This window comes from Nuphar pumila, chromosome 10 (genome assembly GCF_984573655.1).
Source record: "Nuphar pumila chromosome 10, dmNupPumi1.hap1.1, whole genome shotgun sequence".
NCBI lineage: Eukaryota > Viridiplantae > Streptophyta > Magnoliopsida > Nymphaeales > Nymphaeaceae > Nuphar > Nuphar pumila.
The window spans coordinates 109610628-109635958 of record NC_143258.1 but is presented as its reverse complement, the minus strand read 5'-3'; the positions used below and the strand labels follow the sequence as shown (position 1 = coordinate 109635958).

The window sequence follows — 25331 nt, the reverse complement described above, 5'->3', positions numbered from 1 at the left end:
TGACCTAGAAGGTGACACTTTGTTATTTTGTAGGGTACAATTATGTGTAAGTTCTACCAATTGGGGCGGCTCCGCTTGTCTGGTAGGACCAGCTAGTGCATGTCATCTTGTGTTGGAATGTTGCAAGTCACAATGGTATAATTGTATAACTATGTCTAACACCAACTTGTCTATAAAAAAAACACCTCTCTCTCTCTCTCTCTCTCTCTCTCTCTCTCTATATATATATATATATATATATATATATATATATATATATATATATATATATATATAACATATTAAGCCCACTTTTCTCATTATGCCTGTTAGGCGCCCCATAGTTTGAAGTGTTTTATGATAGATCTTAATCGTTGCTCAATTTAACAAGAATTGATTCTTGGATCATGTTTTTTCTATGAAAAAACATATTTTTATGAGTAAAAAATTTTTTGATATCTTCATAGCCATTGATTTTGGATCACCAGAAAAAACTATATACAAGTCAAATTCTGGTGATCTCAAATTTGGTTCCCACTAAACAAAACCAATGGATCACATCTTTAAATCAAAGGTCGACTCTCTAAAGTCCAAGAGTCGTCTCTTCCATTCAAGGGTTGACTATCTGAAGTTCAAAAGTTAAATCTTTCGATTAAGGGTCGATTATCAAAAATAGGTGGGTCAACTCTTTTTATTAGGTGGATTGACTCTTCTTAATAGGGTTGACCCATACTCTGTAGAGGTTGGCCCTTCCACATATATAAGCATTCAAACCTAAGGCATTTAAAAGTATTTCATTACTTAATATTTTAGTCAACCTTAACTCACATCATAAAGTACAATTCGTATATATTCAAGACATATAAGTCATCGCACAAATATATATGCATCTAAAACATTTATGTCATTGCATCATTTTCATATTCATTCATAATTCTTTTAAATAATTGTGGGCATGCCCATAAAGATGTGACTTACGGGGCAACTTTTTGTGGTTATGTAGGTTACAATAATATCTAAGCTACTTAGACCTGTTTACCAATTGGGGTGGCTCCACTTGTCTGGTACTGCACATCACCTTGTGTTTAAACGTTGCAAGTTTGAATCCTAATGATATCGTTGTACATTTGGTAGGTGTCAGCTTAACCCTATAAAAAAAAGAACTAATAGGCTTGTCTTCTTGTAAGCTTGCCTATCATAAGCTAGTCTTTCAAGAGGAAACCTTTTTTTTTTATATTGACATGAAGAAGCCACCCCCAATATCAATGACCTGCTGCACTTACTGTCCTGGCAGCATAAAATTCATTGGGCTTACCCCTTGCTGCTTTGGCTTGTGCAAGGGATGACACTCATGAGATTTGAACCTCAACGCCTGTCTGGCAGCTTAAGCTCCACTTCGTCAAAGCCCTTTGGGTCTTTCAAGGGAGAACCCCTGAAATTGGTAATTTGTGAACATGGTTCTAGGGTTATCATGTTTATGGTTATCATGGCATTAGCATTTCCAAGTAACAGTTTTTTCTTCTTTTCATTTCTTTTCTTTTTTAAACTGTTTTTATGTCACATTTTACTACCTAGAGGGCGACGTTTTGTGGTTATGTAGGGTACAATAATGTGTAAGCTACTTAGACCGGTCTACCAATTGGGGCGGCTCCAGGAGCAGCTAGTGCATATCACCTTGTGTTTGAACGTTGCAAATTTGAATCCTAATGATATCGTTGTATAACTGGTATAAAAAAAAAAAAACTAATAGACTTGTCTTCTTGTAAGCTTGACAATGTTGATTACGATGGATGCCTCTCTAAACATTGATGATAGATGAACCACATGTCAGCCTCTCTGGTTTGTTTTATCACATCTTTTGACTGTCACAAAGACATGCCATTTTTGCCACGTGTCTAATGACACGACGTGACATAGAGAGAGAGAGAGACAATATTTTATTTATTTTTTGAAAATGTAATAGTTTTAATAGCATTTTTTAGTAATAAATATATTTTCTGTATTAAAGTATCATAACATATTTTTAACCAATTAAATTAATAAATCCATGTCCATGTCCATGTCCATGTCCCCGTGTCTTAATTTTTGAAAAAAAATGCAACTCACATCTTGAACTGGTAACGAGTCATGGTTAGTGTCCATGTCTTTGTGACATGGACTTTTGGTTGATTATAAAATTTAGAAACTTGACTTTTAATCAAGGAAAACGATGGATGATTTGGCTTGTAGTGATTTAGTCGCCATGCGGATCAAGTTAACAAGTTTGGGAGGAATCTTGTCTGGTTGCAAAATAAGATGTGGTCCACCCTGAATTATTATTTTTTTGGATTTATAACCCAAAGCCGGCACGAAGACTACATACCGCTGGCTTGGCCTGCCATACCTATGAGGGTATGACCCGTGGCCCCCGGGTCCACCCTGAATTATTACTTGAATGTAGCCATAAAGTGGGGTGCAGGAGGCCAATGTTGATTACGATTGTGGACATACCTATAAAGATGTGACCTAAAAGGAGACACTTTGTGGTTATGTAGGGTACAATAATGTGTAAGCTACTTACACCCGTCTACCAATTGGGGCGGCTCCGCTTGTCGGGTAGGAGCAGCTAGTGCATATCATATTGTGTTGGAATGTTGCAAGTATGGATATCATTCTACTAGTAGGAGTTTGCCAAACACCTTGAAAACAACCACCTAAGTGGTACTATATATATATATATATAGGCTCACTTTTCTCATTCTACCACATTTTGAAGTGTTTTATGATGGATTTTAATCCTTAGATGTATTTAACATGCTCAATTTAGCGGTAATCGATTCTTGGACCACATTTTTTTACGAAAAAACATATTTTTATAAGCAAAAAAAATAATGTCTTTATAGCCATTGATTTTGGATCACCAGAAAAACCTATATACAAGTCAGATTCTGGTGATCCGAAATCTGGTTCCCACTAAACAAAACCTATAGATCACATCTTTAAATCAAGGATCGACTCTCTAAAGTCCAAGAGTCATCTCTTCCATTCGAGGGTCAACTCTCTGAAATACAAAAGTCAACTCTTCCAATTAAGGGTCGACTATCAGAAATAGGTAAGTCGACTCTGCTTACCTAGTGGATTGACTCTTCTTAACAGAGTTGACCCATACTCTATAGAGGTTGGCCCTTCTAAACATATCAAGCATTCAAACCTAAGGCATTTAAAAGGATTTCATCATTTAATGAGTGAAAGTCTGATGCATCATAATGATGGTGTTGGAAACTTCTCTCGCTCTTTTCATCCATCACCTGGTACTAGTGAACGATGTTTGGTCAGGCCAAAGCTACCAATATATGAAAACACTGTCTGCATCATGGTCTTGATCCAGGTATAAGCCTGTGTTTGTACTCATAGGGCTAAGAAGTGAAACCTAAATGTATGTGCATTAGATAGACATAGCATGCACCATCTAAGAAAGAAAAGTTAATTAAATATAAGAATCAGCTCATGCATAAGAACGACTTTTACATTGGTAAGTACATGTATTATTAACTGTTTATGCATTTTTAATTATGTTCGAGCAATTTCAATTATTTATATTTGAATGAATAATAGATTAAGATTAGTTTCACAAATGTATGCTTGTACAAGATATTAAGAATGCATGATTAAATTTGTGGTAATTACTTTTGTTAAATGTATAAAAATTTGTAGTAATTCCTACTTGTAAATTTCAATTTACATGTTTTGTATAATTCTACCCTACTGAGACAAGTATTGTCTAACCCTATAGATTTTGATGCTTTTCAAGAAGTGAGCTCATGTACGATGGCGGGAGGTTGCGACGAATACCAAGCCATACCTTCCCCCAAACCTCTGAGTATTTTGGATTGAGAGCAATTTTAGTTGCTCATAGACTCTGATAAATTTAAATTGTTAAATGAACAATTATATTTAATTTTGAACATGTATGAACATATAATTCAATTTATGAATGTTTGATTTCTAATTTTAATGCTTGTATGATTACGAATGTAAACAAGAACGCATCAAGTTTTTGTCCCATTTGATTTTTTCGTTGTAATTTTATAAAAATATTTTTAAAAAAAATTACGATTTTCAGGATATAAAATTTGAGGTGTTACAGTTCAAAAAGTTCTAAGCCTTCCTTTACCTCAAGAATATGGTTCTTACAATATATTTGCTCTTCTAGGTCAGAAAAATATTACCTTATTTATGAGTTGATTTGGAAAAATGCCCTTAACATATGAAGTTTAAAGGATATGCCCCTAAAACATAAGTCTCATTCCTTAAATTATGAAAATGAAAATGCAATCAATTATTTATCATTTTAATAAAAAATATTGAAATGCATGATTTACCCTTTGTGTGTGTGTGAAAGAGTAGAGCTGGGAAATAAGCCAGAGCTGTTCATGGCTCAACTCGTAAAGAGCTAGTTTGAACTCGTAAAATAGGCTTGGCAAGCTATATATGAAGAATAGATACTCGGCTCAGCTGTTATGTATTAAAATATATATTTTACATGCATTTTTATGTAATCCTATTTCTTTCAGCCCTAAACCAATGTATTTTTTCTATAAATAAGCCAGCTTAAACTCAGCTCGTTTAACTCGAGCTTGCGGCTTGGCTCAACACAAAAATGAGCCCAGCTTGAACACTTCAAGCTCGACTCCTGCCCATTTACCAGCCCAGAGAGAGAGAGAGAGAGAGAGTCATGGCATTATCAAGACATTTAAAGTCTAATTAATAAGGAGCATTAATGACTGATGACAACTTACTTTGATCTATGTTATAGACTCACCCCTTAAGTTTTAATTTTTACCTTTTATTTTTAAAATAATAACAAAAATAAAATCAAGTAAAAAATGCTCTACGCTTAAACATGTGGTTGACCATGCTGAACTTTGTTTTCAGTCTTCCATTCAAGTTGAAGCATACCCATGCTACATTTCAATCGTGTCATGTCATAACGACAGTTGGAGAACTGTGATATAGATTAAAAGATGCTAGTCAAAGGTGTGTATATATTTGCAAGATGCACATATGAGCCAGTTGTTCACTTGCAGAACTATAATGACACATTTTTCACAATGAGACAGTTCAAGCAAATGTGGAAATTTTAACAGAGTAGCTCAAGATTGATCATGCAACCACAAGGCTATTCAAACCCCAATTGTTCATAAAGATTTGATCGCCACACAACAACTCTTTCAGTATTTGCCTCTAAGAATACATTGATTTAAGCAAGATGGCATTAGATTAAGACCAGCCTATCAGTATTTCTCAACAATCCTGTTGGCAAGGGTACTCGTAACTGAAGAATAAGCGTATTGGAGTATCGCTTCCTCTCGGATAATGAAAATCACGTAATGTTCCAAATTAAGAGCTAATGATTCATACAAGAAAAAAAAGGTGTGCATTTGTGAAACAAGTTCTGCAACTTAATTTGGTGCAATATTTGCTGTAAGTTGCAGGTTCTGCCAAGTTATCTTCAACTAAACAAAGATAAATACATCCAAGTATCCTCCGTTCTAGATTATAATGTATGGAGTAATGAACAGAAGCATTCTGTGCACATGCATGCACACAAAAATAACAACCTAAATGACAACTAGAACAACAACAAAAACGGTAGGCAACTTGAATCTTCAAGAACTATTAGAATTACACAGGACCGGTGTGAAGCTTACAAGGAAGCATTTTAAATACATATTACAGGAAAATGGCATATGCAGCTCTTTATATGCAACGTGAAGAATCAATTACATGAGATGCCTATTCAGAGACTTGGCAAATATGGCACTCATCAGTGGATTTCAGCAAGAAAACCGTAAGAACCACAAAATAATTCGAAGCAAGCCTTGACCATCCCATAAGGGTCTTACCAGCCTTTCAAATATCACAATGCATTTAGCTCCTGAGGAAAGCCTTCAATGAAAATGGCGGAGGCCCATCCTGGTAAACCATCAACATGAATACCTCAAATAGAAACAAAATCTGGCACACCCACATACAGCATTCTCGATAACCATCACCATCAACAAACTTGTTTTAGATGTGATAGACATGCCTAGGCACCAGGCCCCACAAGGCGCTTAGGTGAGGGCTAAGCAAGGAGGTATCACTTAACAACCACACACGCATACCACAGGCCCTACTAGATGTTTGCCTAGTAACCTGCGCCCTAGCCTTACCTAGGACTGGGCTGGCAATGAGCTCACATGGGCATGTCTTTAACTATACAAGATCAAGCCTTAACATATATATATTGGGCTCTTCTCTGTAATAGCTTGAAAAAAAATAACAAACAAATTACTAAACTGCATGGCGATAATGGTTTGTTCGCGTTGAAAACAGGTGCTCAGCAAAGGCAGCTCATACTTAGCTTTATTTCCTATAAAACTTAAAGAGGAAAAGTAAAATTCTCTAAAATCTGGTCAAGAATTTATTTGATTTCATTCATAAAACTAAAGAAAGAAAATCCTTAAGTGCATGATTTTAGACATTTTCTAAACCAAAATAACGAAAATATTTTTCCAATCTCGTGTTCTAGCAAACAGATGCATTAATATGAAAAACAGAAGATACATATATATATATATATATATATATATATATATATATATATATATATATATATATATAACTTTTCCAAGATAAGAACGATGGCACATTACCTTCCCAAGCTCTTGACTAAGACACTGTCTAACGGCTGCTGTCTGCTGAATAAGCCTTTCCAGTGATGGATAGCTAGGCAAGTTGGAATGTTCTGCAATAATGACAAGATTTGAATTAATGTTCACGGATGGAATTTTCCACTAAAGAAGCTGACTAACCAGGAATTTTAAAACCATCTTGCAGCCCACGACACAGAAATGTGGACATATATACCAAGGATTGCCCGGTTTAGACTATCAGCAACATTTTGGCGATAATCCATACTCAAGAGATGAAACATAGGGGATTTCTCTGGCTCCTCATAAGCTAAGAGTGCCATAAAATCCTGCAAAAATATCAAACAGGAACAAGGATGAAAGTTTGTGGCATCCACCTATAAAACTGAACAGAGAGTGAATACAGGCATGTTCCTTTCTACTATAGAGCAATAAAAACTAAATACTAAGCCCAACCAAAAAGTACTAACGGGAATAAAGAGAAAATTACTTCTAGCTTCTCAACAAATTTTTGTATCTTCCCGAATGGTGTCAGCTTGGTCTGAGCAAATTCCAGAGCTTCTGTGCTGCCATGAAAGACAAAGCCACATATTTCTTCTGCATTTATTCACTATGAACTACCAAGACAGACATCAAAACCATTTACTCACCATTTCCTAGAGCAGACAAGTTCCACAAAATGAAGAGTCAGAAGATCAAAATGCAAGTCTTGGTTTTTCTCCAGTAAATCATGTGCCAATTCTTGTGTCAACTCTATAGCTTTAAGAGCATTTCCCTCCATTGCAGAAAGAAATATTGCTGATATACATCAAGCAGAAAGCATATGATTAGATGATATCAGTCAACATAATGTAAAATATGTGAGTTTAGTTTTCTCAAATGGCCACACCAACATTCTCATAATTATAAATTATATAAGAATTAGGTTGTACATAATGACTCACGCTTCCTTTTCTCCATCTCCAGAGGATAGTCTGCCGGTTGATTCATCCCAGCACAAGAAATGAATCTCTCTGCAGTCTCCTTGAAGCAGTTGTGTAGAAGGTAAGATTGTATGATATTGTTGACATCACTATCATTGATAACCTGTCAATAGTGCCCCAGAGTAACAGACCCAATAGATATATTATAATGATACACAACACACTAAGACATCCCTAACTCACATGAAACTTAATACTTGGAAAAGGTGCTAAAAAGAAACAAAGACAAAATATGTATTCATGCAGGACTAAGCATGGTAAAAGATCAACAGAGATGGATATTTATATGCAATGGGGGAAAATCATAAAGAATTTTTGTGCATAATGATCTTCACTTTCACATGTTAATATCATCACTAAAACCAATTATTATGGCATAATTTAGTATCACATTAATGTTTCTAAAAAAATTCAAGAGTTGAAGCATGGCTCCTTTAATATTGAGAGTTTTCACATGTTATCAACATAATGAAGGCCTTGCATCTAATTATCCAAGTCTTGTAGTCCAAATTAACTTGCTGTTCGCAAAAATCATAACTCCCTTTCACATTATATGAAACTTGCATCAATTGATGTTTAAGGAACACATTCCAAATTATTACTACATAATCTTTTTTATTTTAGGTACAAAATCAGAAATATCTAATGACGTCCTTTGTTTCAATATGCTACATAATAATTTTACCACAGAGATGGTGATGCTTCAATTTTGGCAGTATCTAGAATTATTCACTTGAACATAAATTAATTTTAAAAGAAAAAATCATTCACGAAAGCCTGTGCAAAGTGGAACATTAAATGGTGATGCTACATATAGCAGAACCTGCCTTCATAGTGAAGCATTGTGCTAATTTGAGGTGTACCAACAGATCAATGAACGTCATTCATCACTAATTCTCAGTCTATCCTTGAAAGTATTTAATAGAGAGAAAACATGCTATGTGCCTATGCCTGTTCCTAAGCAAACATGATTACTGTAAAAGTTTTAGGATGCATAATTATGTAAACCAATCATGTTGGTAGAGCAAGTTTTCACTGAAAGATAGGGATGCAGGTCTATAGTAGTTTTAACTTTCAACAACTAAAAAGGATTTCGTAGGGCAGTGACCATAATGTGGCACGTGATGTTTTTGTGAAAATAATGAAATACTTGGCAGTCAAGAAATGAGATAATTATCACTTGATGTTTCTGTTTTCCCAAGAATAGGGAGGCACGTCATTGAATTCAGCTACCATTTTTTATATGTTATATGCAGTAGCCAATTGGTGTTGAATGATCTCAAAAATGATAATTTGAGAGGACAGACTTGAAATAAGAACCTGAGGCTCATTATGAAGTATGTAACTGGCAATCAGAATAATAGCCTCATGCAGCAAACACATTAGATAGTGGTCACAATTTAGGGTATGTTTGGTTGAGCCACACGAGATTTGGATTCTCATTTGAATGAGAATACAAATCTCATTTGACCTGGTAACCAAACAAAAAAAAATAATGATGTGAGGAACCGAATCATATTTGTTTTGGTTCCTCACCAACCCGTGAGATTCAAAATCTCACGGGCGACCATCACACCCCATGGCTGTCAAAAAGTAGACTCGTTGGGTCTCTCTCTCTCTCTCTCTCTCTCTCTCTCTCTCTCTCTCTCTCTCTCTCTCTCTCTCTCTCTCTCTCTCTCTCTCTGTGTGTGTGTTTTAGGGGCGCTGCAGCGCAATGGAAGGTGGAGGAGGCTCTCTAGAGAAGGACCAACCTGCAACTTATGCTGGGTAGAGAAGGGAGGTGTGTCATGAAGCTCGCCGGAGAGACAAGTTCGGAGGTTTCTTCTGGATTTTTTGGTTTGCAACCGACAATGATTGGGGGGTAGTGAAAGGAAACAAGGTCCTCCAAAACACATTCACCAAAACAACAAAGTGGACACTCAAAAAGTTCCACCAAAGCACCAAAAACACATTCACAAGCCAGAAAATGGGCTCACATACACAAACACCCATTAAAGGGGCAAACACGAGAAATAAAAATAATATTTTATTGATCAAGACTATACAAGAAGCATTACAAGGGTTTTACCCCATATTTATACACATGAAAGAGGGGCTCAAGAGAGAATCGTTGGGGGTCCAATGACTCTAAATAGAGCCGTTGGAACCCCAACGTCCCTCTAGGTTGACTAGTCAACTGATGTTGACTAGTCCTCTCCTAACCAAAAAGAAAGGAAAAAGAAAACTAGAAAAAGGAAAAACTAATCTTATCCTAACTCTAGTTACACATTAATAAATATACACATTTATATATATATATATAAACATATGTTATTTACATTTTTAACATTCTCCCTTAAACTTAAAGTTGGATAACCGAAAGTTTGTTCAAGAAAAAGTGAAATCTAGGAGCAGCGAGAGGTTTGGTGAAAAAATCCGCCAATTGATATTTTGAAGTAACAAAGGGAAGATCGATAGTGCCATGTAGATATTCCTCTCGTATATAGTGGCAGTCCATCTCGATGTTTTTGGTTTGTTCGTGGAAGGTCTGGTTGCTGGCAATATAGATAGAACTTTTGTTGTCCCAACACAATCGTGATGCTCCTTTATTCTGAACTCCCATGTCGGCCAACAATCTCCTCAACCAGACCACCTCCATAGTGGTTGTAGTCATGGCACTGTATTCTCCTTCAATTGAAGAGAGAGAAACTTTTTGTTGCTTCTTACACCTCCATGAAATCAACGAGTCACCTAAAAACACACAAAAACCAATGGTTGAGTGTCGGTTATTTGGATCACCTCACCAGTTAACATCAGTTTAAGCAATTAAATCTAATGATGAAAAAGCAAGCAAGAAAAGTCCTCAAAAAATATAAATTTTAATATATCTAATAATATACAAAAATGCTCCCATATGAACAGTGGTTGGAGCATATTGAAATTGACTCGTTGTATAAACTGCATGCACAATGCCAGGTCCCGTAATTGAGAGATATGACAGAGCCTCGACAAGTTTTTTGTATGGTGTTGGATTTTCAAGTTATAACAACCCCAACTTATCCTCGTGAAAGGTGGAAAAAAAAATTTAACAATTGTGTCATAGACTTAATAACTATGTCACATGGGTGCGGGTGCGGGTGCGACACGGGTGCGGCGCAATTTCAAAAATTTTGGACACGGGGACTCGGCTATATATATATTAAAATATATATATATATATATATATATATATATATATAAGACTCGGTCAAAGTTGTGCCCATTAGGGGACAGGTGATGAGTTGTGAAGGCATTCTGTACACTTTCTTCATACAGGAATAATTCACTTTTGGGCACTTTCTTCATACACTATAATAATTCACTTTCTTCATACAGGAAAAAACCACAAAAACTTGAGTTGTGCCCATTCTGTACTTAAAACTTGAAAGTGTACAGGTTTTTTAGTTGTGATGGGTTCTTTTCCTTACAGCTGTAGCCCAGAAAATTTTAAAAAAAAATTTCAAAAAAAAAATTCCAAAAAATGGACCAAAATGACCCTGGGTGCGTTGACCACACCCAGGGTCGGGTTGACCGAGTCCGAGCCGCACCCATGTCCGCACCCGTGTCGGTGCGTGTCGACGCGGGTGCGGCGACCTTGGAGCCGAGTCCGTGTGACATAGCTTAATAATTACCAAACCATAAGAGATTGTGCATTTAATCAACGAAAGAATAACCAACTTTATTAACCAATAAATTAATGTCATAGAAACAGAAATAAACGAATAGTCTGCAACATAGTCACTCTGACAAGAACATCATATTCATGTCACGCAAACTCACAGGCCTCATGTAGCAGTCACCCCCATCACTGAGCTCCTGGTCCTGAAAAACATTTTTAAATACAAGATAAGAATCAGAGATTCTTTGTACGAATTCCTCTAAAAATTCAAACAGAAAGGAAAGAGCATAAACCAAATTCATGCATAAATTTAGAGAAATATAACAACAATTTCATAATCAATTTATCATTCAAGTGTTTAAAATAAATACCATGCAATAACAATTTTCATACGAGAGAGAATAAATATAAATGCATGAACTAATGCAGAATAATAAAGATGCATGATTCAATGCACATGCATGAATAACTTATTAAGTTATTATCAGAGTTTTCTTTTGTATGCATGTACCTATTAAATGCACATAATTTTAGTTTCATTTTTTTATTAAACTCGTGGATACTTAAAACGGGCACAACAATTTCCGAAGTCTAAGGTAGATTTTCAGTTGTAGCTTAGCACACAATTTGTATTTTATTAGTAGGTTTCACACTTATTCCTCGACCAATATCAAGAATCAACAACATCCATTGGAACATTATAAATCAACATTTAATATTGTAACATCAGGAAAATCAGCATCCACTGATGTTACTTTCTTAGTATACCAATAACAACAGTTGTGTCAACAACACAACCCCCAAACAAAGTGGTTGAAATCTTCCTAAAATCATGGTCGACAGATGAACCACCACATCGGGTTCAGGAGCATAATGGCACACAAAATTTTAGTATCCTCACGGTTTTCCCAAAACCACCATCCAGGATACCCACACTTTGGAAGGGACATCCAGGAAGAAAATTAATTACATTGTTTGTCTCTTTTAATTTTTTTATGAATTCGAGTTCTTTACACAAGAACTGATTTGTAAATCAATATGCAAAACCCAACTCGAGACCTGGCCCGTTACCATTTTTTAATGGTGCAATTAAATTAGAAAGCCAATAACTCAGAACAAATTTTGCAAGGCATAAAAACAAATTTTAGAGCAACACATGCTCTTGGCCCACATGGCCGGCAGTGGTTCTCAACAAACCACATATATGCATCTTATGCAAAATTCTTAGTGAACATGTACACACTTGTTCAAAACATGTTCACAATGCACATTCGATTACACACAACAAGAATGCACATATAAAACAATTTGCATACGCATGCGAACAGATGCTTTCAACATATACTAACTGCTTTCAACATATACTAACATAGTCCAATTTAGGCATAAGCTCTCAAACATGCACATGATCATATTCTTGCAAACAACAAAATGAATTTCATAATTTGCAATGCGAGCATTTGCAACAGAATAATTGAATGAATAACGTATTTAACATAAGTACCCTACAGCCCATACGAATCAAATTTGAACATAACTACAATGTTTAGAAAAAAACATAGCATACTAACCCTTACAAATATGATCAAAATCCATGAGACACACCATGGAAACCTAACCAGATTGCATAAGAATCGAGAAGGGGCAAATCTGGACCAGAATTTTACCGGACCAAGTTCCAACTAGCATGCCATACTTAAGCCGCCTCACATGCGCAGCAGCATGATGGGCATTGGCATGTTGCTGCTGCAGGAATATACAGCAATATGCTGCAAACAGCGGAACAGAGATATACTAAAATCTGCAGCACCATAATGCCCAACACAGTCCACAAAAACAGACAGGCACAACATATTTTTCAGCAATTATGACGGTCCATATGGCAGCGTGAAAAAAAACAGATTTGAAGCATCAAACATTTTTGACATACATAGCAACATCCCAAACACTTTTGATATTTATGACAGCATCAAAACAGTTTGATACTCATGGCAGCATCAAAACAGTTTGATACCTATGGCAGCTCACATTTATTTACGAAAATTCATGCCCAACGACATGTTCAATGCATCTCATTGTTGCACTGAAGAGGTCAGCACCATGTTGCTGCTACACAGATACGCACGGCAGCATGCTGTCGACAGCATCCCATGAGCAGCAGCATGTTGCTGCTGCATACATGTGCCCAGCCACATGCTGTTAACAACATGCTATGGCTGCACAAGTGCGCAACAATGAACTGCCCTCAACAGCCACAAAAAAAAAATGTTTCATAATAGTGTTGAGGGCATGCCAACATAACAACTTCAAAACTGTTTTGATGACATTCTAGTGACATCTGCAACACAGGTTTGTTTATATAATCAATCCGCTAACAGTCAAGACAGAAATAAAGAAACAGAATTTTTTTCGACTGGTAAAGACACACACACACACACACACACACACACATACACATACACACACACACACACACACATATACATATATATATATATATGCATGCATCAAATTCAAACACGATCCAACTATATATATCAGCTAACTTGCAAATAAACATATAAATTCAAGTTTACAAAACATGATCAACATTCTGATCTATGCATGCACATATATGAATCAACTCGTAAAATCAACAAACAGAATTTTAGACACATTTTTTTTATGGTTCATGCTCATGGACTCGATAACTATAAATACGCAAGGCAGATTTATGAATCAAGCAATCGGTACATAAAAATACATAAGTCTAAATCATTGTCCATGAAATCCGCAACTAAACAAATACATGATCAGATTTCTTGAAATTGATAACTAAAGAAATACATGAAAGCGTCATTTAATGCATGTATACATACATATTTTTAATCAAGATTTTCCTTTTTTCATCTAGACTTGACATGAACCCAATTTAAGCATCTTTCTTCCCGTAAGAACCTAGAGAGAAACCCGTACCTTGGATTAGAAACGAAAATAGATCGAAAAAATCATCAGATAATGGGTGGAAATGACAGATCTTACTTCTTCTTCTTCTTCTTCTTCTTCTTCTTCTTCTTCTTCTTCTTCTTCTTCTTCTTTCTTTTCCCTTTTTCCTTCTCTCTCTCTCTCTCTAGAAAACGAAATCTAGAGAGAGACAAATTAACCCTCTTATAATTTTTTTTATTATTAACTAATTTGGGATCTATGTAGAACACCTATGTAGGTAGAGTTCTACTCCACGTAGAACTCCACCTTATCCAATAAATAAAATTTCGAATTTTAATTTATTTAATTTTTTTATTAATTATTTAATATTGAATTATTAAATAATTGATTTTTAAAATATTCCAGAGGGTGTCTCCCCCCTCTGGAAGTCCTCTCAACGTGGAATTCTAAATCAATTTAACCTTTAGATTGAATTTAAAGTTTTAAATTGGTTGAACTTGGATTTCGGGTCTAGATTCGGATCCAAGATCCAAATTCATATCCAAAACCCATATAGATCTCAACCTGGACTAGATCTTAGTTTATATGGATCTTGGGCTGAGTCCAGATCCATATGAACTTGGATCAATTGGATCGGATCAGAACGATCCGATTCAATCCCGAAAGTGATAAAAAATAGAGGCGGGTCATTTTTGAAAAACGTCATTTTCAGGCCAACCATAACCCAATTTCAAAAAAATAAAATATCAATATTCTAAAAATTACGAGACACATCTAACAGTATACTTTCCTAATTTCGCCTTTGAATTTCGCATGAATTTAACTTGAATTTCACTTGATTTTCGCTTGATTTTAAGGTTAAAAACAAAAAGTTTCTCAAATATTATTCGCCTCATTTTGGTCTGGTCTGCCCTGGGCCACGCCCAGACCCAGCTGACATCACCTATAATTGAGGATATTTTCTATGATTTTATCAACTTTATAAAACACTTAGCCAAAATTTCAGAAATTCAAAATTTAAAACTATAGAAAAACACACGATATTACACAAGTGGTTCTCCATCATCAATTTTCATTTTGATATTTACAACTTTGAGAATGCCAACCTTCTTATCATCTAAGATATCAGACCTGATAACAATATCTAAGGAAAATTTAGATTGAGTCAGTAAATAACCTCTAGAAGAATAAGCAACTTTTATACCAAGAAAATATTTTTAAAACCCCAAATTAACCATTTCAAAATGTGTTTGGAAAAGTCTTTTAATGTGTTCAACTCCCTGTTTGTCGTCTCATATGATGGTCATGTCGTCCACATAAAAGAAAATGATAATAATACATGCATTAGACATCTTAACAAACAAAGTTGTGTCAGTTAGACAAGATTGAAACCCAACATTAAGTATAACTTAATTAAACTTATCATACCAAGCCTTTGGCGTTTGTTTAAAGTCATACAATGCCTTATCTAAACAAAGAATCTTTATTTTAAGAATAACTATACCAGGCAGTGCTTCCATATAGACTTTTTCAACCAATTTTCTATTGAGAAATGCATTTTTAACATTCAATTGATATATAAGTCATTTCTTCATAGAGGCAAGGGCTACTACGATTCTAACTATGATCATCATAGCATCTGGGGCAAAGGTTTCCTCATAATCTATTCCTTACTCTTGGGAATATCACTTAGCAACTAACCTAGCTTTGTACCGTTCAAGAGTTCCATCATTCTTAGTTTTTATCTTATATTCTCATCGACAACCTATGGATTTCTTTCCTAGAGGTATATCTTGGATATTCTAGGTATTCACCTTTTCTAAAGCATCTAATTATACCATCATGGCTTCTACCTATTCAGGATGTTTCTTTGCTTCAAGATAGTTTGAGGGTTCAATATAGAAATGTATCAACGCCATGTAAGTTTGATACTTTGTGAAAATGACCCATAGGACACAAATTTTTTTGGGGGGGGTTAATATTTTGGATGACTTCTAGTTTGTATTTCTGCATGATTATTAGTGTATTCTTCAAGAGCACATGGATGTTCAAAATTACTACACCTAGAATATAGGATATAGTTTAGATTTCAAGATTGTTCTTTACTTATCTCATTATTATGAGATTCTTCTTCACTCACTATATCATTTTTGATTTCTTGATCTTCATCAAGATCATCAGCATAATCATCAAACTTTGGAATTAAATCCAACAGAAAAGAATACTCAGTTATTTCCTTAGGATTTTCAAAATAAAAAAAAAACTTTTTCTAAGACATTTCTTGAAACATACAATTTTTTATTTTTAAAGTCAAAACATCTATAGCCTTTTTGGTTATTTGCATATCCCAAAAAGGCATGAGTAGCACGAGGAGAAAGTTTACCATTTTTATAAGTGAAAACAAAACATTTGCAGTCAAAAACTCTTAATCTAGAATAATCAGGAATCAGTTTAAAAAGCTTTTCAACTGGTGATATATTTTTTAAGGTAACAGATGGCATTCTGTTAATAAGATAAATTGCAGCTAATGTGGCTTCGGCCCAAAATTCTTTAGGTACTTGATTTGAAATAAGCAAAGTTCTTATGGTTTCTATAATATTATATGTTTTCTTTAGGACAAGTCATTTTTGTTGTAGAGTGTAGAGATAATATTTTTGATATGTAATACCATTTAAGTCTAGGTAATCTTTAAATTCTTTTAATAAAAATTATTCCCTTGAATCAGTGCGAAAGATAGAGACATTTGATTGAAATTTATTTTTGACCAAATTATGAAAAATTTGAAAGTATGAAAAAACTTCAGATTTGTGTTTAAGTAAATAAATCCACGTGTGTCTAGTAAAAATCAACAAAAATTACATAATATGCAAACCCATCTTTAGACATAAGTGTTGGGCCTCAAACATCTAAATGCACTAACTTAAGCGGTCGTGTAGAGACAAAGTTCTTGAAAGGGAAATCTTTTCATTTTGCCAAAAATACAATCTTCACATGTAAAATTTTCAATATTACAAAATTTTTCCATATTTGGAGAGTATTGGATTTTGGATACATTAGGATGGCCAAGTCTTTTATGTCATAAATCAAAATCCAGTTTCTGAGCATTATAACAAAATGTATTTTTAGGTATTTCCAAAAAAATCATGTAGTATAAGCTCCCTTCTCTATGGCCTTCCCCAATCAGCTTCCCTGACTAGTGATCCTACACTCGACAACCAATAGAAGAAAAGGAAACATTATACCCATGGTCAGATAATTGAGAGATAGATAAAAGATTTAGGTTTAATTTAAGAATATATCTAATTTTTGGAATAGAGAACCTTTTTGAAAATTTTGATTCCCTTTATCTCAAGAGATGTTCCATCAGCAGTAAATACATTTGACCTGCTTGAGTTATGATATTCGGATAAAAAATCTTCATTTGTTGTCACATGAAATGAGACACCTCAGTCAAGAAGCTAAAGAGATTTATCGGGGTCAGAGATGCCAACAGAAGAGACCGCAACTCTGGTTAATGAAGCTATTTTGAGTAAAGGTTGAAGAGCTTCTATGAGTTGAGTCAAGGACATACTCCCAATGGATGAGGATGATTCTTGTGTAGCTAACAGAAGCTACCTTCTTCTCATAAGGTCTCTTTGGTTTAGGACAATATGTCTTGACATATCCCCGTTCATGACAATAATAGTAAATAATTGTTTTCTTCTCAAACTCATTGTCTTGCTTTCCATAATTATCATTGTTTGGTCTCCCATAATATGGTGGTTTTTAACCATGGACACAGTTTCCCAACTTAAAAATAGCTAGGATTGAATCATCATTAGACGTCTTCTTTTTTTAGTCTATTTTTCTTCGTACTTAGCTCTTCAATGGTATCTTCAATAGATAGGACTTTCCCTCTAAAAAGGAGAGCCGATTTGGTAGACTCAAACTTTGGTCTTAAATCATTAATAAATTGATAGAAGTATTCCACATCAATTTGTCTTTGGCGGAGTTCTATGTCTTCGAGACAATGGCATCTAGGCTCAAGAAGAGCTAACTCGTTCCAAAGATCAAACAACTCACTAAAGTATTCTCTAATACTTTTTTCTCCATGAGTCATAGTACGTATTTTGTCTTGTAAATTGCATATGTCTGCAACATCTTTAAGATAGTACATTCTCTTAAGATAATCGCATGCCTTGTTTGCATGTTTAAATTTTGCTAGACTCGAGCACTTTTTGATATCAACACTACTAATGAGCCAAGACATAATCTTGGTGTGCCTCATTCTTCACTCTTTCCATTTTTTCTCATAAGTGGTTATAGCATTGGTCTTCTCTACCTTCGTAAGAGGTACTTCTTTTTCTCTTTTTACCTTAGTAAAAATTAGTTTAGGTTCCAAATCGGACTCATCCCCACAACCCTTTCCCTCATATAAGGTGTTTCATAATTAAAGCTCATGTTACATTGTTTGTGTCATTGAGCTTGATTGGTTTTATGGTGACTTATCATTTCATCCATGTTTACAAGGGTTAAAAAGAGTAAAAAGAAGAAACCAAAGAAGATCACAAGCACTTTTACCAACAAGAGAGCACCTCTTATGAAAAGCATGAACACACGAACACTCCACCACCAAGAGAGCACCTCCAATAAAGAGCACAAACACTCCTCCACAAAGTGAGTACCATAATCTCACGAATACTTAAATGGACTTGTAAAAGAGACTTTATCTCCTCCAAATCTTGAGTAGCATGCTTTCCAATGCACCAAAAAAACAACTTGATCTCCAAGCTTTGATACCATGAAAGGAAACAAGGTCCTCCAAAAGATATTCATCAAAACAACAAAATGGACACTCAAAGAGTTCCACCAAAGCACCAAAAGAACATTCCCAAACCGCAAAATGAGCTCACACACAAACACCCACTAAAGGGGCAAACACAAGAAATAAAAATAATATTTTATTAATCAAGACCATGCAAGAAGCATTACAAGATAGTGGGGTTTTACCCCATATTTATACACATAAAAGAGGGAGCTCAAGAGAGTCATTGGGACCCCAACGTCCCTCTAGGTCGACTAGTCAACTGATGTTGACTAGTCCTCTCTTAACCAAAAAGAAAGGAAAAAGAAAACTAGAAAAAGGAAAAACTAATCCTATCCTAACTCTAGTTACACATTAATATATATACATTTATATATATAGATATACATTTATATATATATAGATATACATTTATATATACATATAAACATATGTATATTTACATTTTTAATAGGTAGCTCGTCGGATGTTCGATAAACTCCACCACCCCTCATCCAATACCCAAATAGGGGTTTTCTAGGTTTTTTATGTCTGCAACCTACAATGATGGGTGGAGGGGCCCGGGGGGAGCTCGTCGGACATCCGATGAGCTCCACCGTCCCTAATCTAAAACCCAAACAAGGGCTCTTTGTCAGAGAGCCTTGTTTGGGGCTTTTTCCTCTCTCTTTTTTGTCTACAATGAACGATGATGGGGGAGGAGGGTGTTAAATTATATTACGAAACCTTGTAATCTTATACATTTTATATATATAAAGGATGATACATATATACATATAATATATATGTATCTATCCAATTATATATATAAAATATATATATATTTCCTTATTTTAGTAATAGGGGTAGTTTAGTCATTTCCATCGTTTTACGCACATTCACTTTTATGAATGTCATTGTAATTTATTTTTATTTTTTTCTATTATTTTATTTTTTATTCCTTTTCTTTTAGTACCAAAAGGTACCTTAGGGGGCACTCAAATAGATGTTGGGCCCCTCTAACGGTCACATTTGTGACCGTTGGAGGGGCTCCAACGTCTATGAGTGGAGCCCCTCCAAGGCTCCTTTTCGGTTGTTATAAATAGGGGTTCTCCCCTTTGTATCTTTCATGGCTTTGGGTCAAAGCCCAAGTGATTAATAAAGTTTTTCTATTCTTTTATGCTTCTGAGCATTTGTGAGATTTAGTGGGTTGTGCTTTTGTGCACAAGTGCTCTAAGAGTTCTTATTGTGCATGAGTGCACGTGTTTTATCATCAAGAATATTAAGGTCTTGATCATAGTATCTTATTGAAGATACTTTCACAGAGGGTTCCTCATTTGAGACTCAAGAAGGGGCTGCCCTTGTTTGGGGTTTTTCAGCTTTTTCTTATTTTTTTCCTGCAATTGGCTATGATGGGAGGAGGAAAGGCGAGAGCACGTCAGACGTCCAACGAGCTTTTGAAAACTTTCCTCACAATAAACAAACATGAGAACTGGAATAAAATGATATTCCAAATCACATGATTTTGAATCTCATGTGATTCCATTTCACTTTTGTAAAACACAACCAAACATACACTTAATGTCAGTCAACATAATAGAATTGTTGAATCATATACAATAGGTTTACTCTCAAGCTTCCAATTCCTGTCTCATGCATCTAAAGCTAGATTGCAAGGTAGGAAGCATGATGGTGCTTTGATTAAAGTCTTGTTATGTTGCAAATACAGGTTTTGGGGTCAATTAACAGCTATTCATCATCCTATGCTAGATGAAAACAGTTTATATTACCTTAATAGTCTAGAGCTAGTACCAAAGATTGCATCTAATGGTCAAAGATCCTCTTTCAACTTTTAATTTTTTGCTACCTATTTTATTTGAGTATGAAGCAGTATTTGTAAATCTCAATCCTAAGAATAATACATTTAATAGTTTCGTACAATGTTTTATCATGCTTGTGGTCATGATCATGGGAGGATAATAGAGATTGGTCGCAGTTGTGGAAGGAGTGCTCCAAGTCATGGTTTTTATTCTTTTGCAACCACTATTGGTTGTGATGTGCTACTTACTCCTAATGTCAAAATTATCTTATATTTTTTTTAATTGAATTTCTTCGGTTCAAGGGTGGAGAAAAGAAACCATGGAACTAAAATAACTCCCTCAAAATTCCTTCCAAACGATAATGTAGCGATTTGATCAAATAAACCCTCATGGAATGAACACTCTGCTACTTTCAAACCCGCGGGTATTATTTTCTTTAATGTTTGTTCAATTAAGTGCAAAACAAATGCTTCATTTGCACATATTGTAGAATGCATCATCACTTTCTATCCAATTTATTGGCAGTATCATGGAAATATTGCAAATAGAATGATTCTAAAAGAAGACCAGACAATAATGCATCCACACCCAATGTGAAGTTCATAAGTAGAAATAGCAACGTTGGTCCAAACTTAGATAATGCAGCATTAATGTATCAAATTTGAGTATGAAGTGTAACGCCCCAAAATTTCAAACTTGTGAACCTTTCAGAAAATAGGCAAGAAACTAGAAAAAATCTCTTTCCTTTCAGAATTTATTTATGTAATCAGCGGAAGATCATTCTTTTTTTGAATTTAGAAAGAGAAGCTGACAACTTTGGGCACGTTATCTAAAAGAACCAAAACTCACTACACATGTTACTTGCAAAACACTTGGAAAAGCCACTTTCATTTAAAGAAGTTCCCAAATAGTATAAAATTCGGATATCCCAAGGAAAATTCGTGACAAAACCCAAAAACGTTCAGGACGCAATCTAAGAGCAGGAAAAAGAAATCTTGAAGTCATCTTGCAATCGCGTCATCGCCCGTGGTGTACCTAATCATCACTTGTACCCATAGAATGGGTTAGTTTCGCGAAAAACTAGTAGGTACATAAGAGAGACTACATGAAACCGAATTAAGAGCATTTAATTCAGCATGCTAAGCAGTTTAAAACAGATCAACAGTTAAACAGGTAAGCAGTTCAAAACAGATAAGCAGTGCAACTGTCAAACGCAACATGACGATTCATTTGATCGTAAGTTGTGAACTATCACGCAACTAGCAAGTCTTATGACCCATCAACCAGTGTGAACAGACTTATTTTCGATATTACTGGCCTGCGGGTACGCACAGACAAATCGTAGAAACAACTGAGACTAGTGAAAAGAAGTCATCACGGTGTAAATGTCTGACCCGATCCATTTATATATTGGATCGGGTCCAGACCCAATTAGTGTATATGTATATTAACATGTTCAAAGGGGTATTTTCGTACCCTAGTTTTTATTTTCTTAATACATTAAATAGATCGATAGGGTCAGCCGATGATCGACTGAACCCCTTTCTCTAAAAAACCTCTCTCTTCTCTCTCTCTCCCTCTCTCTCCTCTCTCTCTTTCTCTGTGACAGGCAAGGTGAGATCGAAGGCTCTTTTCTTTCATGGTATCAGAGCGGTGTGACGACTGTGCCTGAAGAATTGTTTCCGTTTCTCGGTGGCTCGATCTCACGGTAAAAGACAAAAGCTTTTTCAAGGTGAGTTCGTGATATCGACCCTCTTCACGGTGAGTTCGTGATATCGACCCTCTTCACGGTGAGTTCGTGATTTTAAATTGATCCTCTCTGGAAATATTCAGAGTGAGTTCATGATTCTGAAATATACATCTCCGAGTTCATGATTCTGAAACTGTTGCTTCGTGGGTTCTGGAAATCGACCCTTTCTGGAAGTACTCACGCCGAGTTCGTGATTCTGAAAAAGGATATTTCTGAGTTCATGATTCTGAAATTGTTGTTTCGTGACTTCTGGAAGTATTTCTGTTGTGTGAAAATTTTTGTTTTCTCTGAGTTCGTGATTCTGAAATATATGTCTCTGAGTTCGTGATTCTGAAAAGTTTGTGGCTTCTGGGAATCGACCTTTTCTGGAAGTATTCACGTCGAGTGCCCTGTCAGCCGAGATCTCGGTTGTGGTTATAATAAAAAAAAAAACTGTTCGTGATTCTGAAACTGGTGTTTTCGTGGGTTTTGGAACTGCTGTATCTCCCATTTCTGCTGATCTATACCTAAGTGTCAGACCAGGTTTCCATGGATTCCTCTTATGGACAGTCATGTCTGTCCTCAAGCTTTCTCGGTCAGCTAGTCTCTGAAAAATTGAATAACTCCAATTTCTTAACCTGGAAAAGACAGATCATTCCATTTATAAAGAGTCAGGACCTCTCTGGTCATCTGGATGGATCTGTTCCACCGCCTCCGGAATTCCTCTCACAGGAAAAGGCGGACGATAAAGGAGAACAATCTGTTGTTCTTCTTAAGAACCCAGCATATGTTACTTGGATGAAGAGGGATCAATCGTTAGTGGCCTACATCACTTCAACTCTCTCACAGGAAGTCCTCATTGCTCTTCCTGATGATTGTTCGGCCAAGGAACTGTGGGATGAGTTAGTTCGGACGTATTCACAAATTTCTGAGGCAAGAATTATGTATCTTAAGCGAGAGTTCCAAATGCTGAAGAAAGATTCCATGTCTGTTATGGAATACTTAAACAAAATGAAAGGCATCACGGACCAGCTGGCTGTTGTTGGGTGTCTTGTCAGTGAAAAGGATAAAGTACAACAAACCTTGAGTGGATTGGGGTCAGACTATCATGTTATGGCGACTACCTTATTATGTTTACCAGAACTTCCAAAGTTTGAAGATCTTCGTGCGAAATTATTGCAATATGAGATGACTTTGAAAGGATCTTCTGAAGATTCTCATGGGAATTCAAGAACACAAGATATGCTGGCCATGGGAATGAATTATGGCCGAGGAAGAGGAAGTTCTTTTCGAGGAAAAGGAGGCCAAGGGAGAAACACCTATGGAGGTCGTGGCATACTTCCGACACCCAATATACAAGGACAAAGACCCATTCCCACTTGTTTTCTATGCAACAAGAAAGGGCACATTAAAGCAAATTGTTGGTTTAATCCTCAAAACAAAGGGAAAACTCCACAAGCAGAGTCTAGGAAGGATGGCGAAGTAAAGGAGTTGCTGTTGGCAGCCTTGGCAGGATTGAATATGAAGCAAAATGATAAAGGAATTTGGTATGTCGACTCTGGAGCAGCTACTCATGTCACAAGTGATGCAGGTAAACTCTTGACTCTTACTCCTTATGTTGGTAAGAATAGCATAGTCACAGGAGATGGATCTCATCACTCAATCTCACATACTGGAAATGCCATTATACCAATGTCAAAGTCGTCTCTTAAACTTCTAAGTGTCATCCATGCACCTAATATTCAAAAGAACATTGTTTCTGTCTCAAAACTTGTTGATGATGCCAATGCTTCAGTTGAATTTACTCCCTCTTCTGTTTATGTCAAGGATCTTTGCACGAGGAAGACATTCGCTGAAGGAAAACGATGGGGCAACATGTATATCTTTCAAGAAGATCCTTCCTCCATTCATTCCGACTATTCATCCTTGAAGCCTCACCAACGTGAATTTTTTGATTCTGATTTCATATTTAATATTTCTGAATGTAATAAGCCAAGACTTTGGCATAGTCGTCTTGGCCATTGTGGTCGTCATTTTATTGAAAAACTTGTCTTGAATAATTTTATTCCTAAGTCCAGTCTCAGTTCAGAGGTCGTTGATACAAAGTGTTCTAGTTGTCTTTTATGTAAGAGTCATGTCTTACCATTTGCTTCCATCAATAAAAGAGCTTCAAGGCCATTTGAGGTCATTTGTTCAGATGTCTGGGGTCCTGCCCCAATTACTTCCCTTTCTGGCAGTAAATACTATCTTATTTTCATTGATAGTTACTCACGTTATACTTGGATATTTTTTATGAAGCACAAATCAGAAGTTTTTGGATTGTTCCAAAGATTTCATTCTTTTGTTCAAAATCATTTCTCTACCAACATTCTCAATTTCCAGTGTGATGGAGGAGGTGAATTCTCCTCGAATGACTTTGTTGGTTTCCTTCAACATAATGGGATAAAGAGAAGAGTGTCTTGCCCGCATACACCTCAACAAAATGGGATTGCTGAGAGGAAGCATCGACATATTATAGAGACTGCAATGAGCATGATGCACGGGAGCAATCTTCCTGTATCATTATGGACTGAGGCCTTTCACTCCACAGTCCATGTGATAAATCGATTGCCCATGAGTATCTTAGAAAATAAGTCACCATATTTCTCTCTTTTTGGCATACAACCTGATTACCATGCATTACGTGTGTTTGGGTCTGTTTGCTATGTTCACATTGACAGCTCACTCAGACACAAGTTCCAAGATAAAGCCTTAAAATACAGGTTTATAGGATATGCAGAAGACTACAAAGGGTACAAGTGCTA

The 25331-nt window shown here is 35.7% G+C and overlaps 1 protein-coding gene across 2 annotated transcripts in view; it reads right to left on the bottom strand.

Annotated features, from left to right (window-relative positions):
- Nucleotides 1-5622: 5622 nt before the first annotated feature.
- Nucleotides 5623-25331, bottom strand: part of LOC149827867 (uncharacterized) — a 36205-nt gene continuing 16496 nt past the window's right edge. The window contains exons 2-7 of one of the 2 annotated variants that reach the window (XM_090019698.1): nt 7598-7739; nt 7304-7451; nt 7144-7219; nt 6871-6982; nt 6657-6748; nt 5623-5934 (exon numbers count right to left, since the gene is read on the bottom strand). In XM_090019698.1, the coding sequence (XP_089875824.1) occupies nt 5890-5934; nt 6657-6748; nt 6871-6982; nt 7144-7219; nt 7304-7451; nt 7598-7739 (615 nt within the window). In that variant the 3' untranslated portion in view covers nt 5623-5889. Of the gene's footprint in view, nt 5935-6656; nt 6749-6815; nt 6983-7143; nt 7220-7303; nt 7452-7597; nt 7740-25331 lie in introns of both variants that reach the window. The other variant, XR_016434972.1, reaches the window with a different exon arrangement.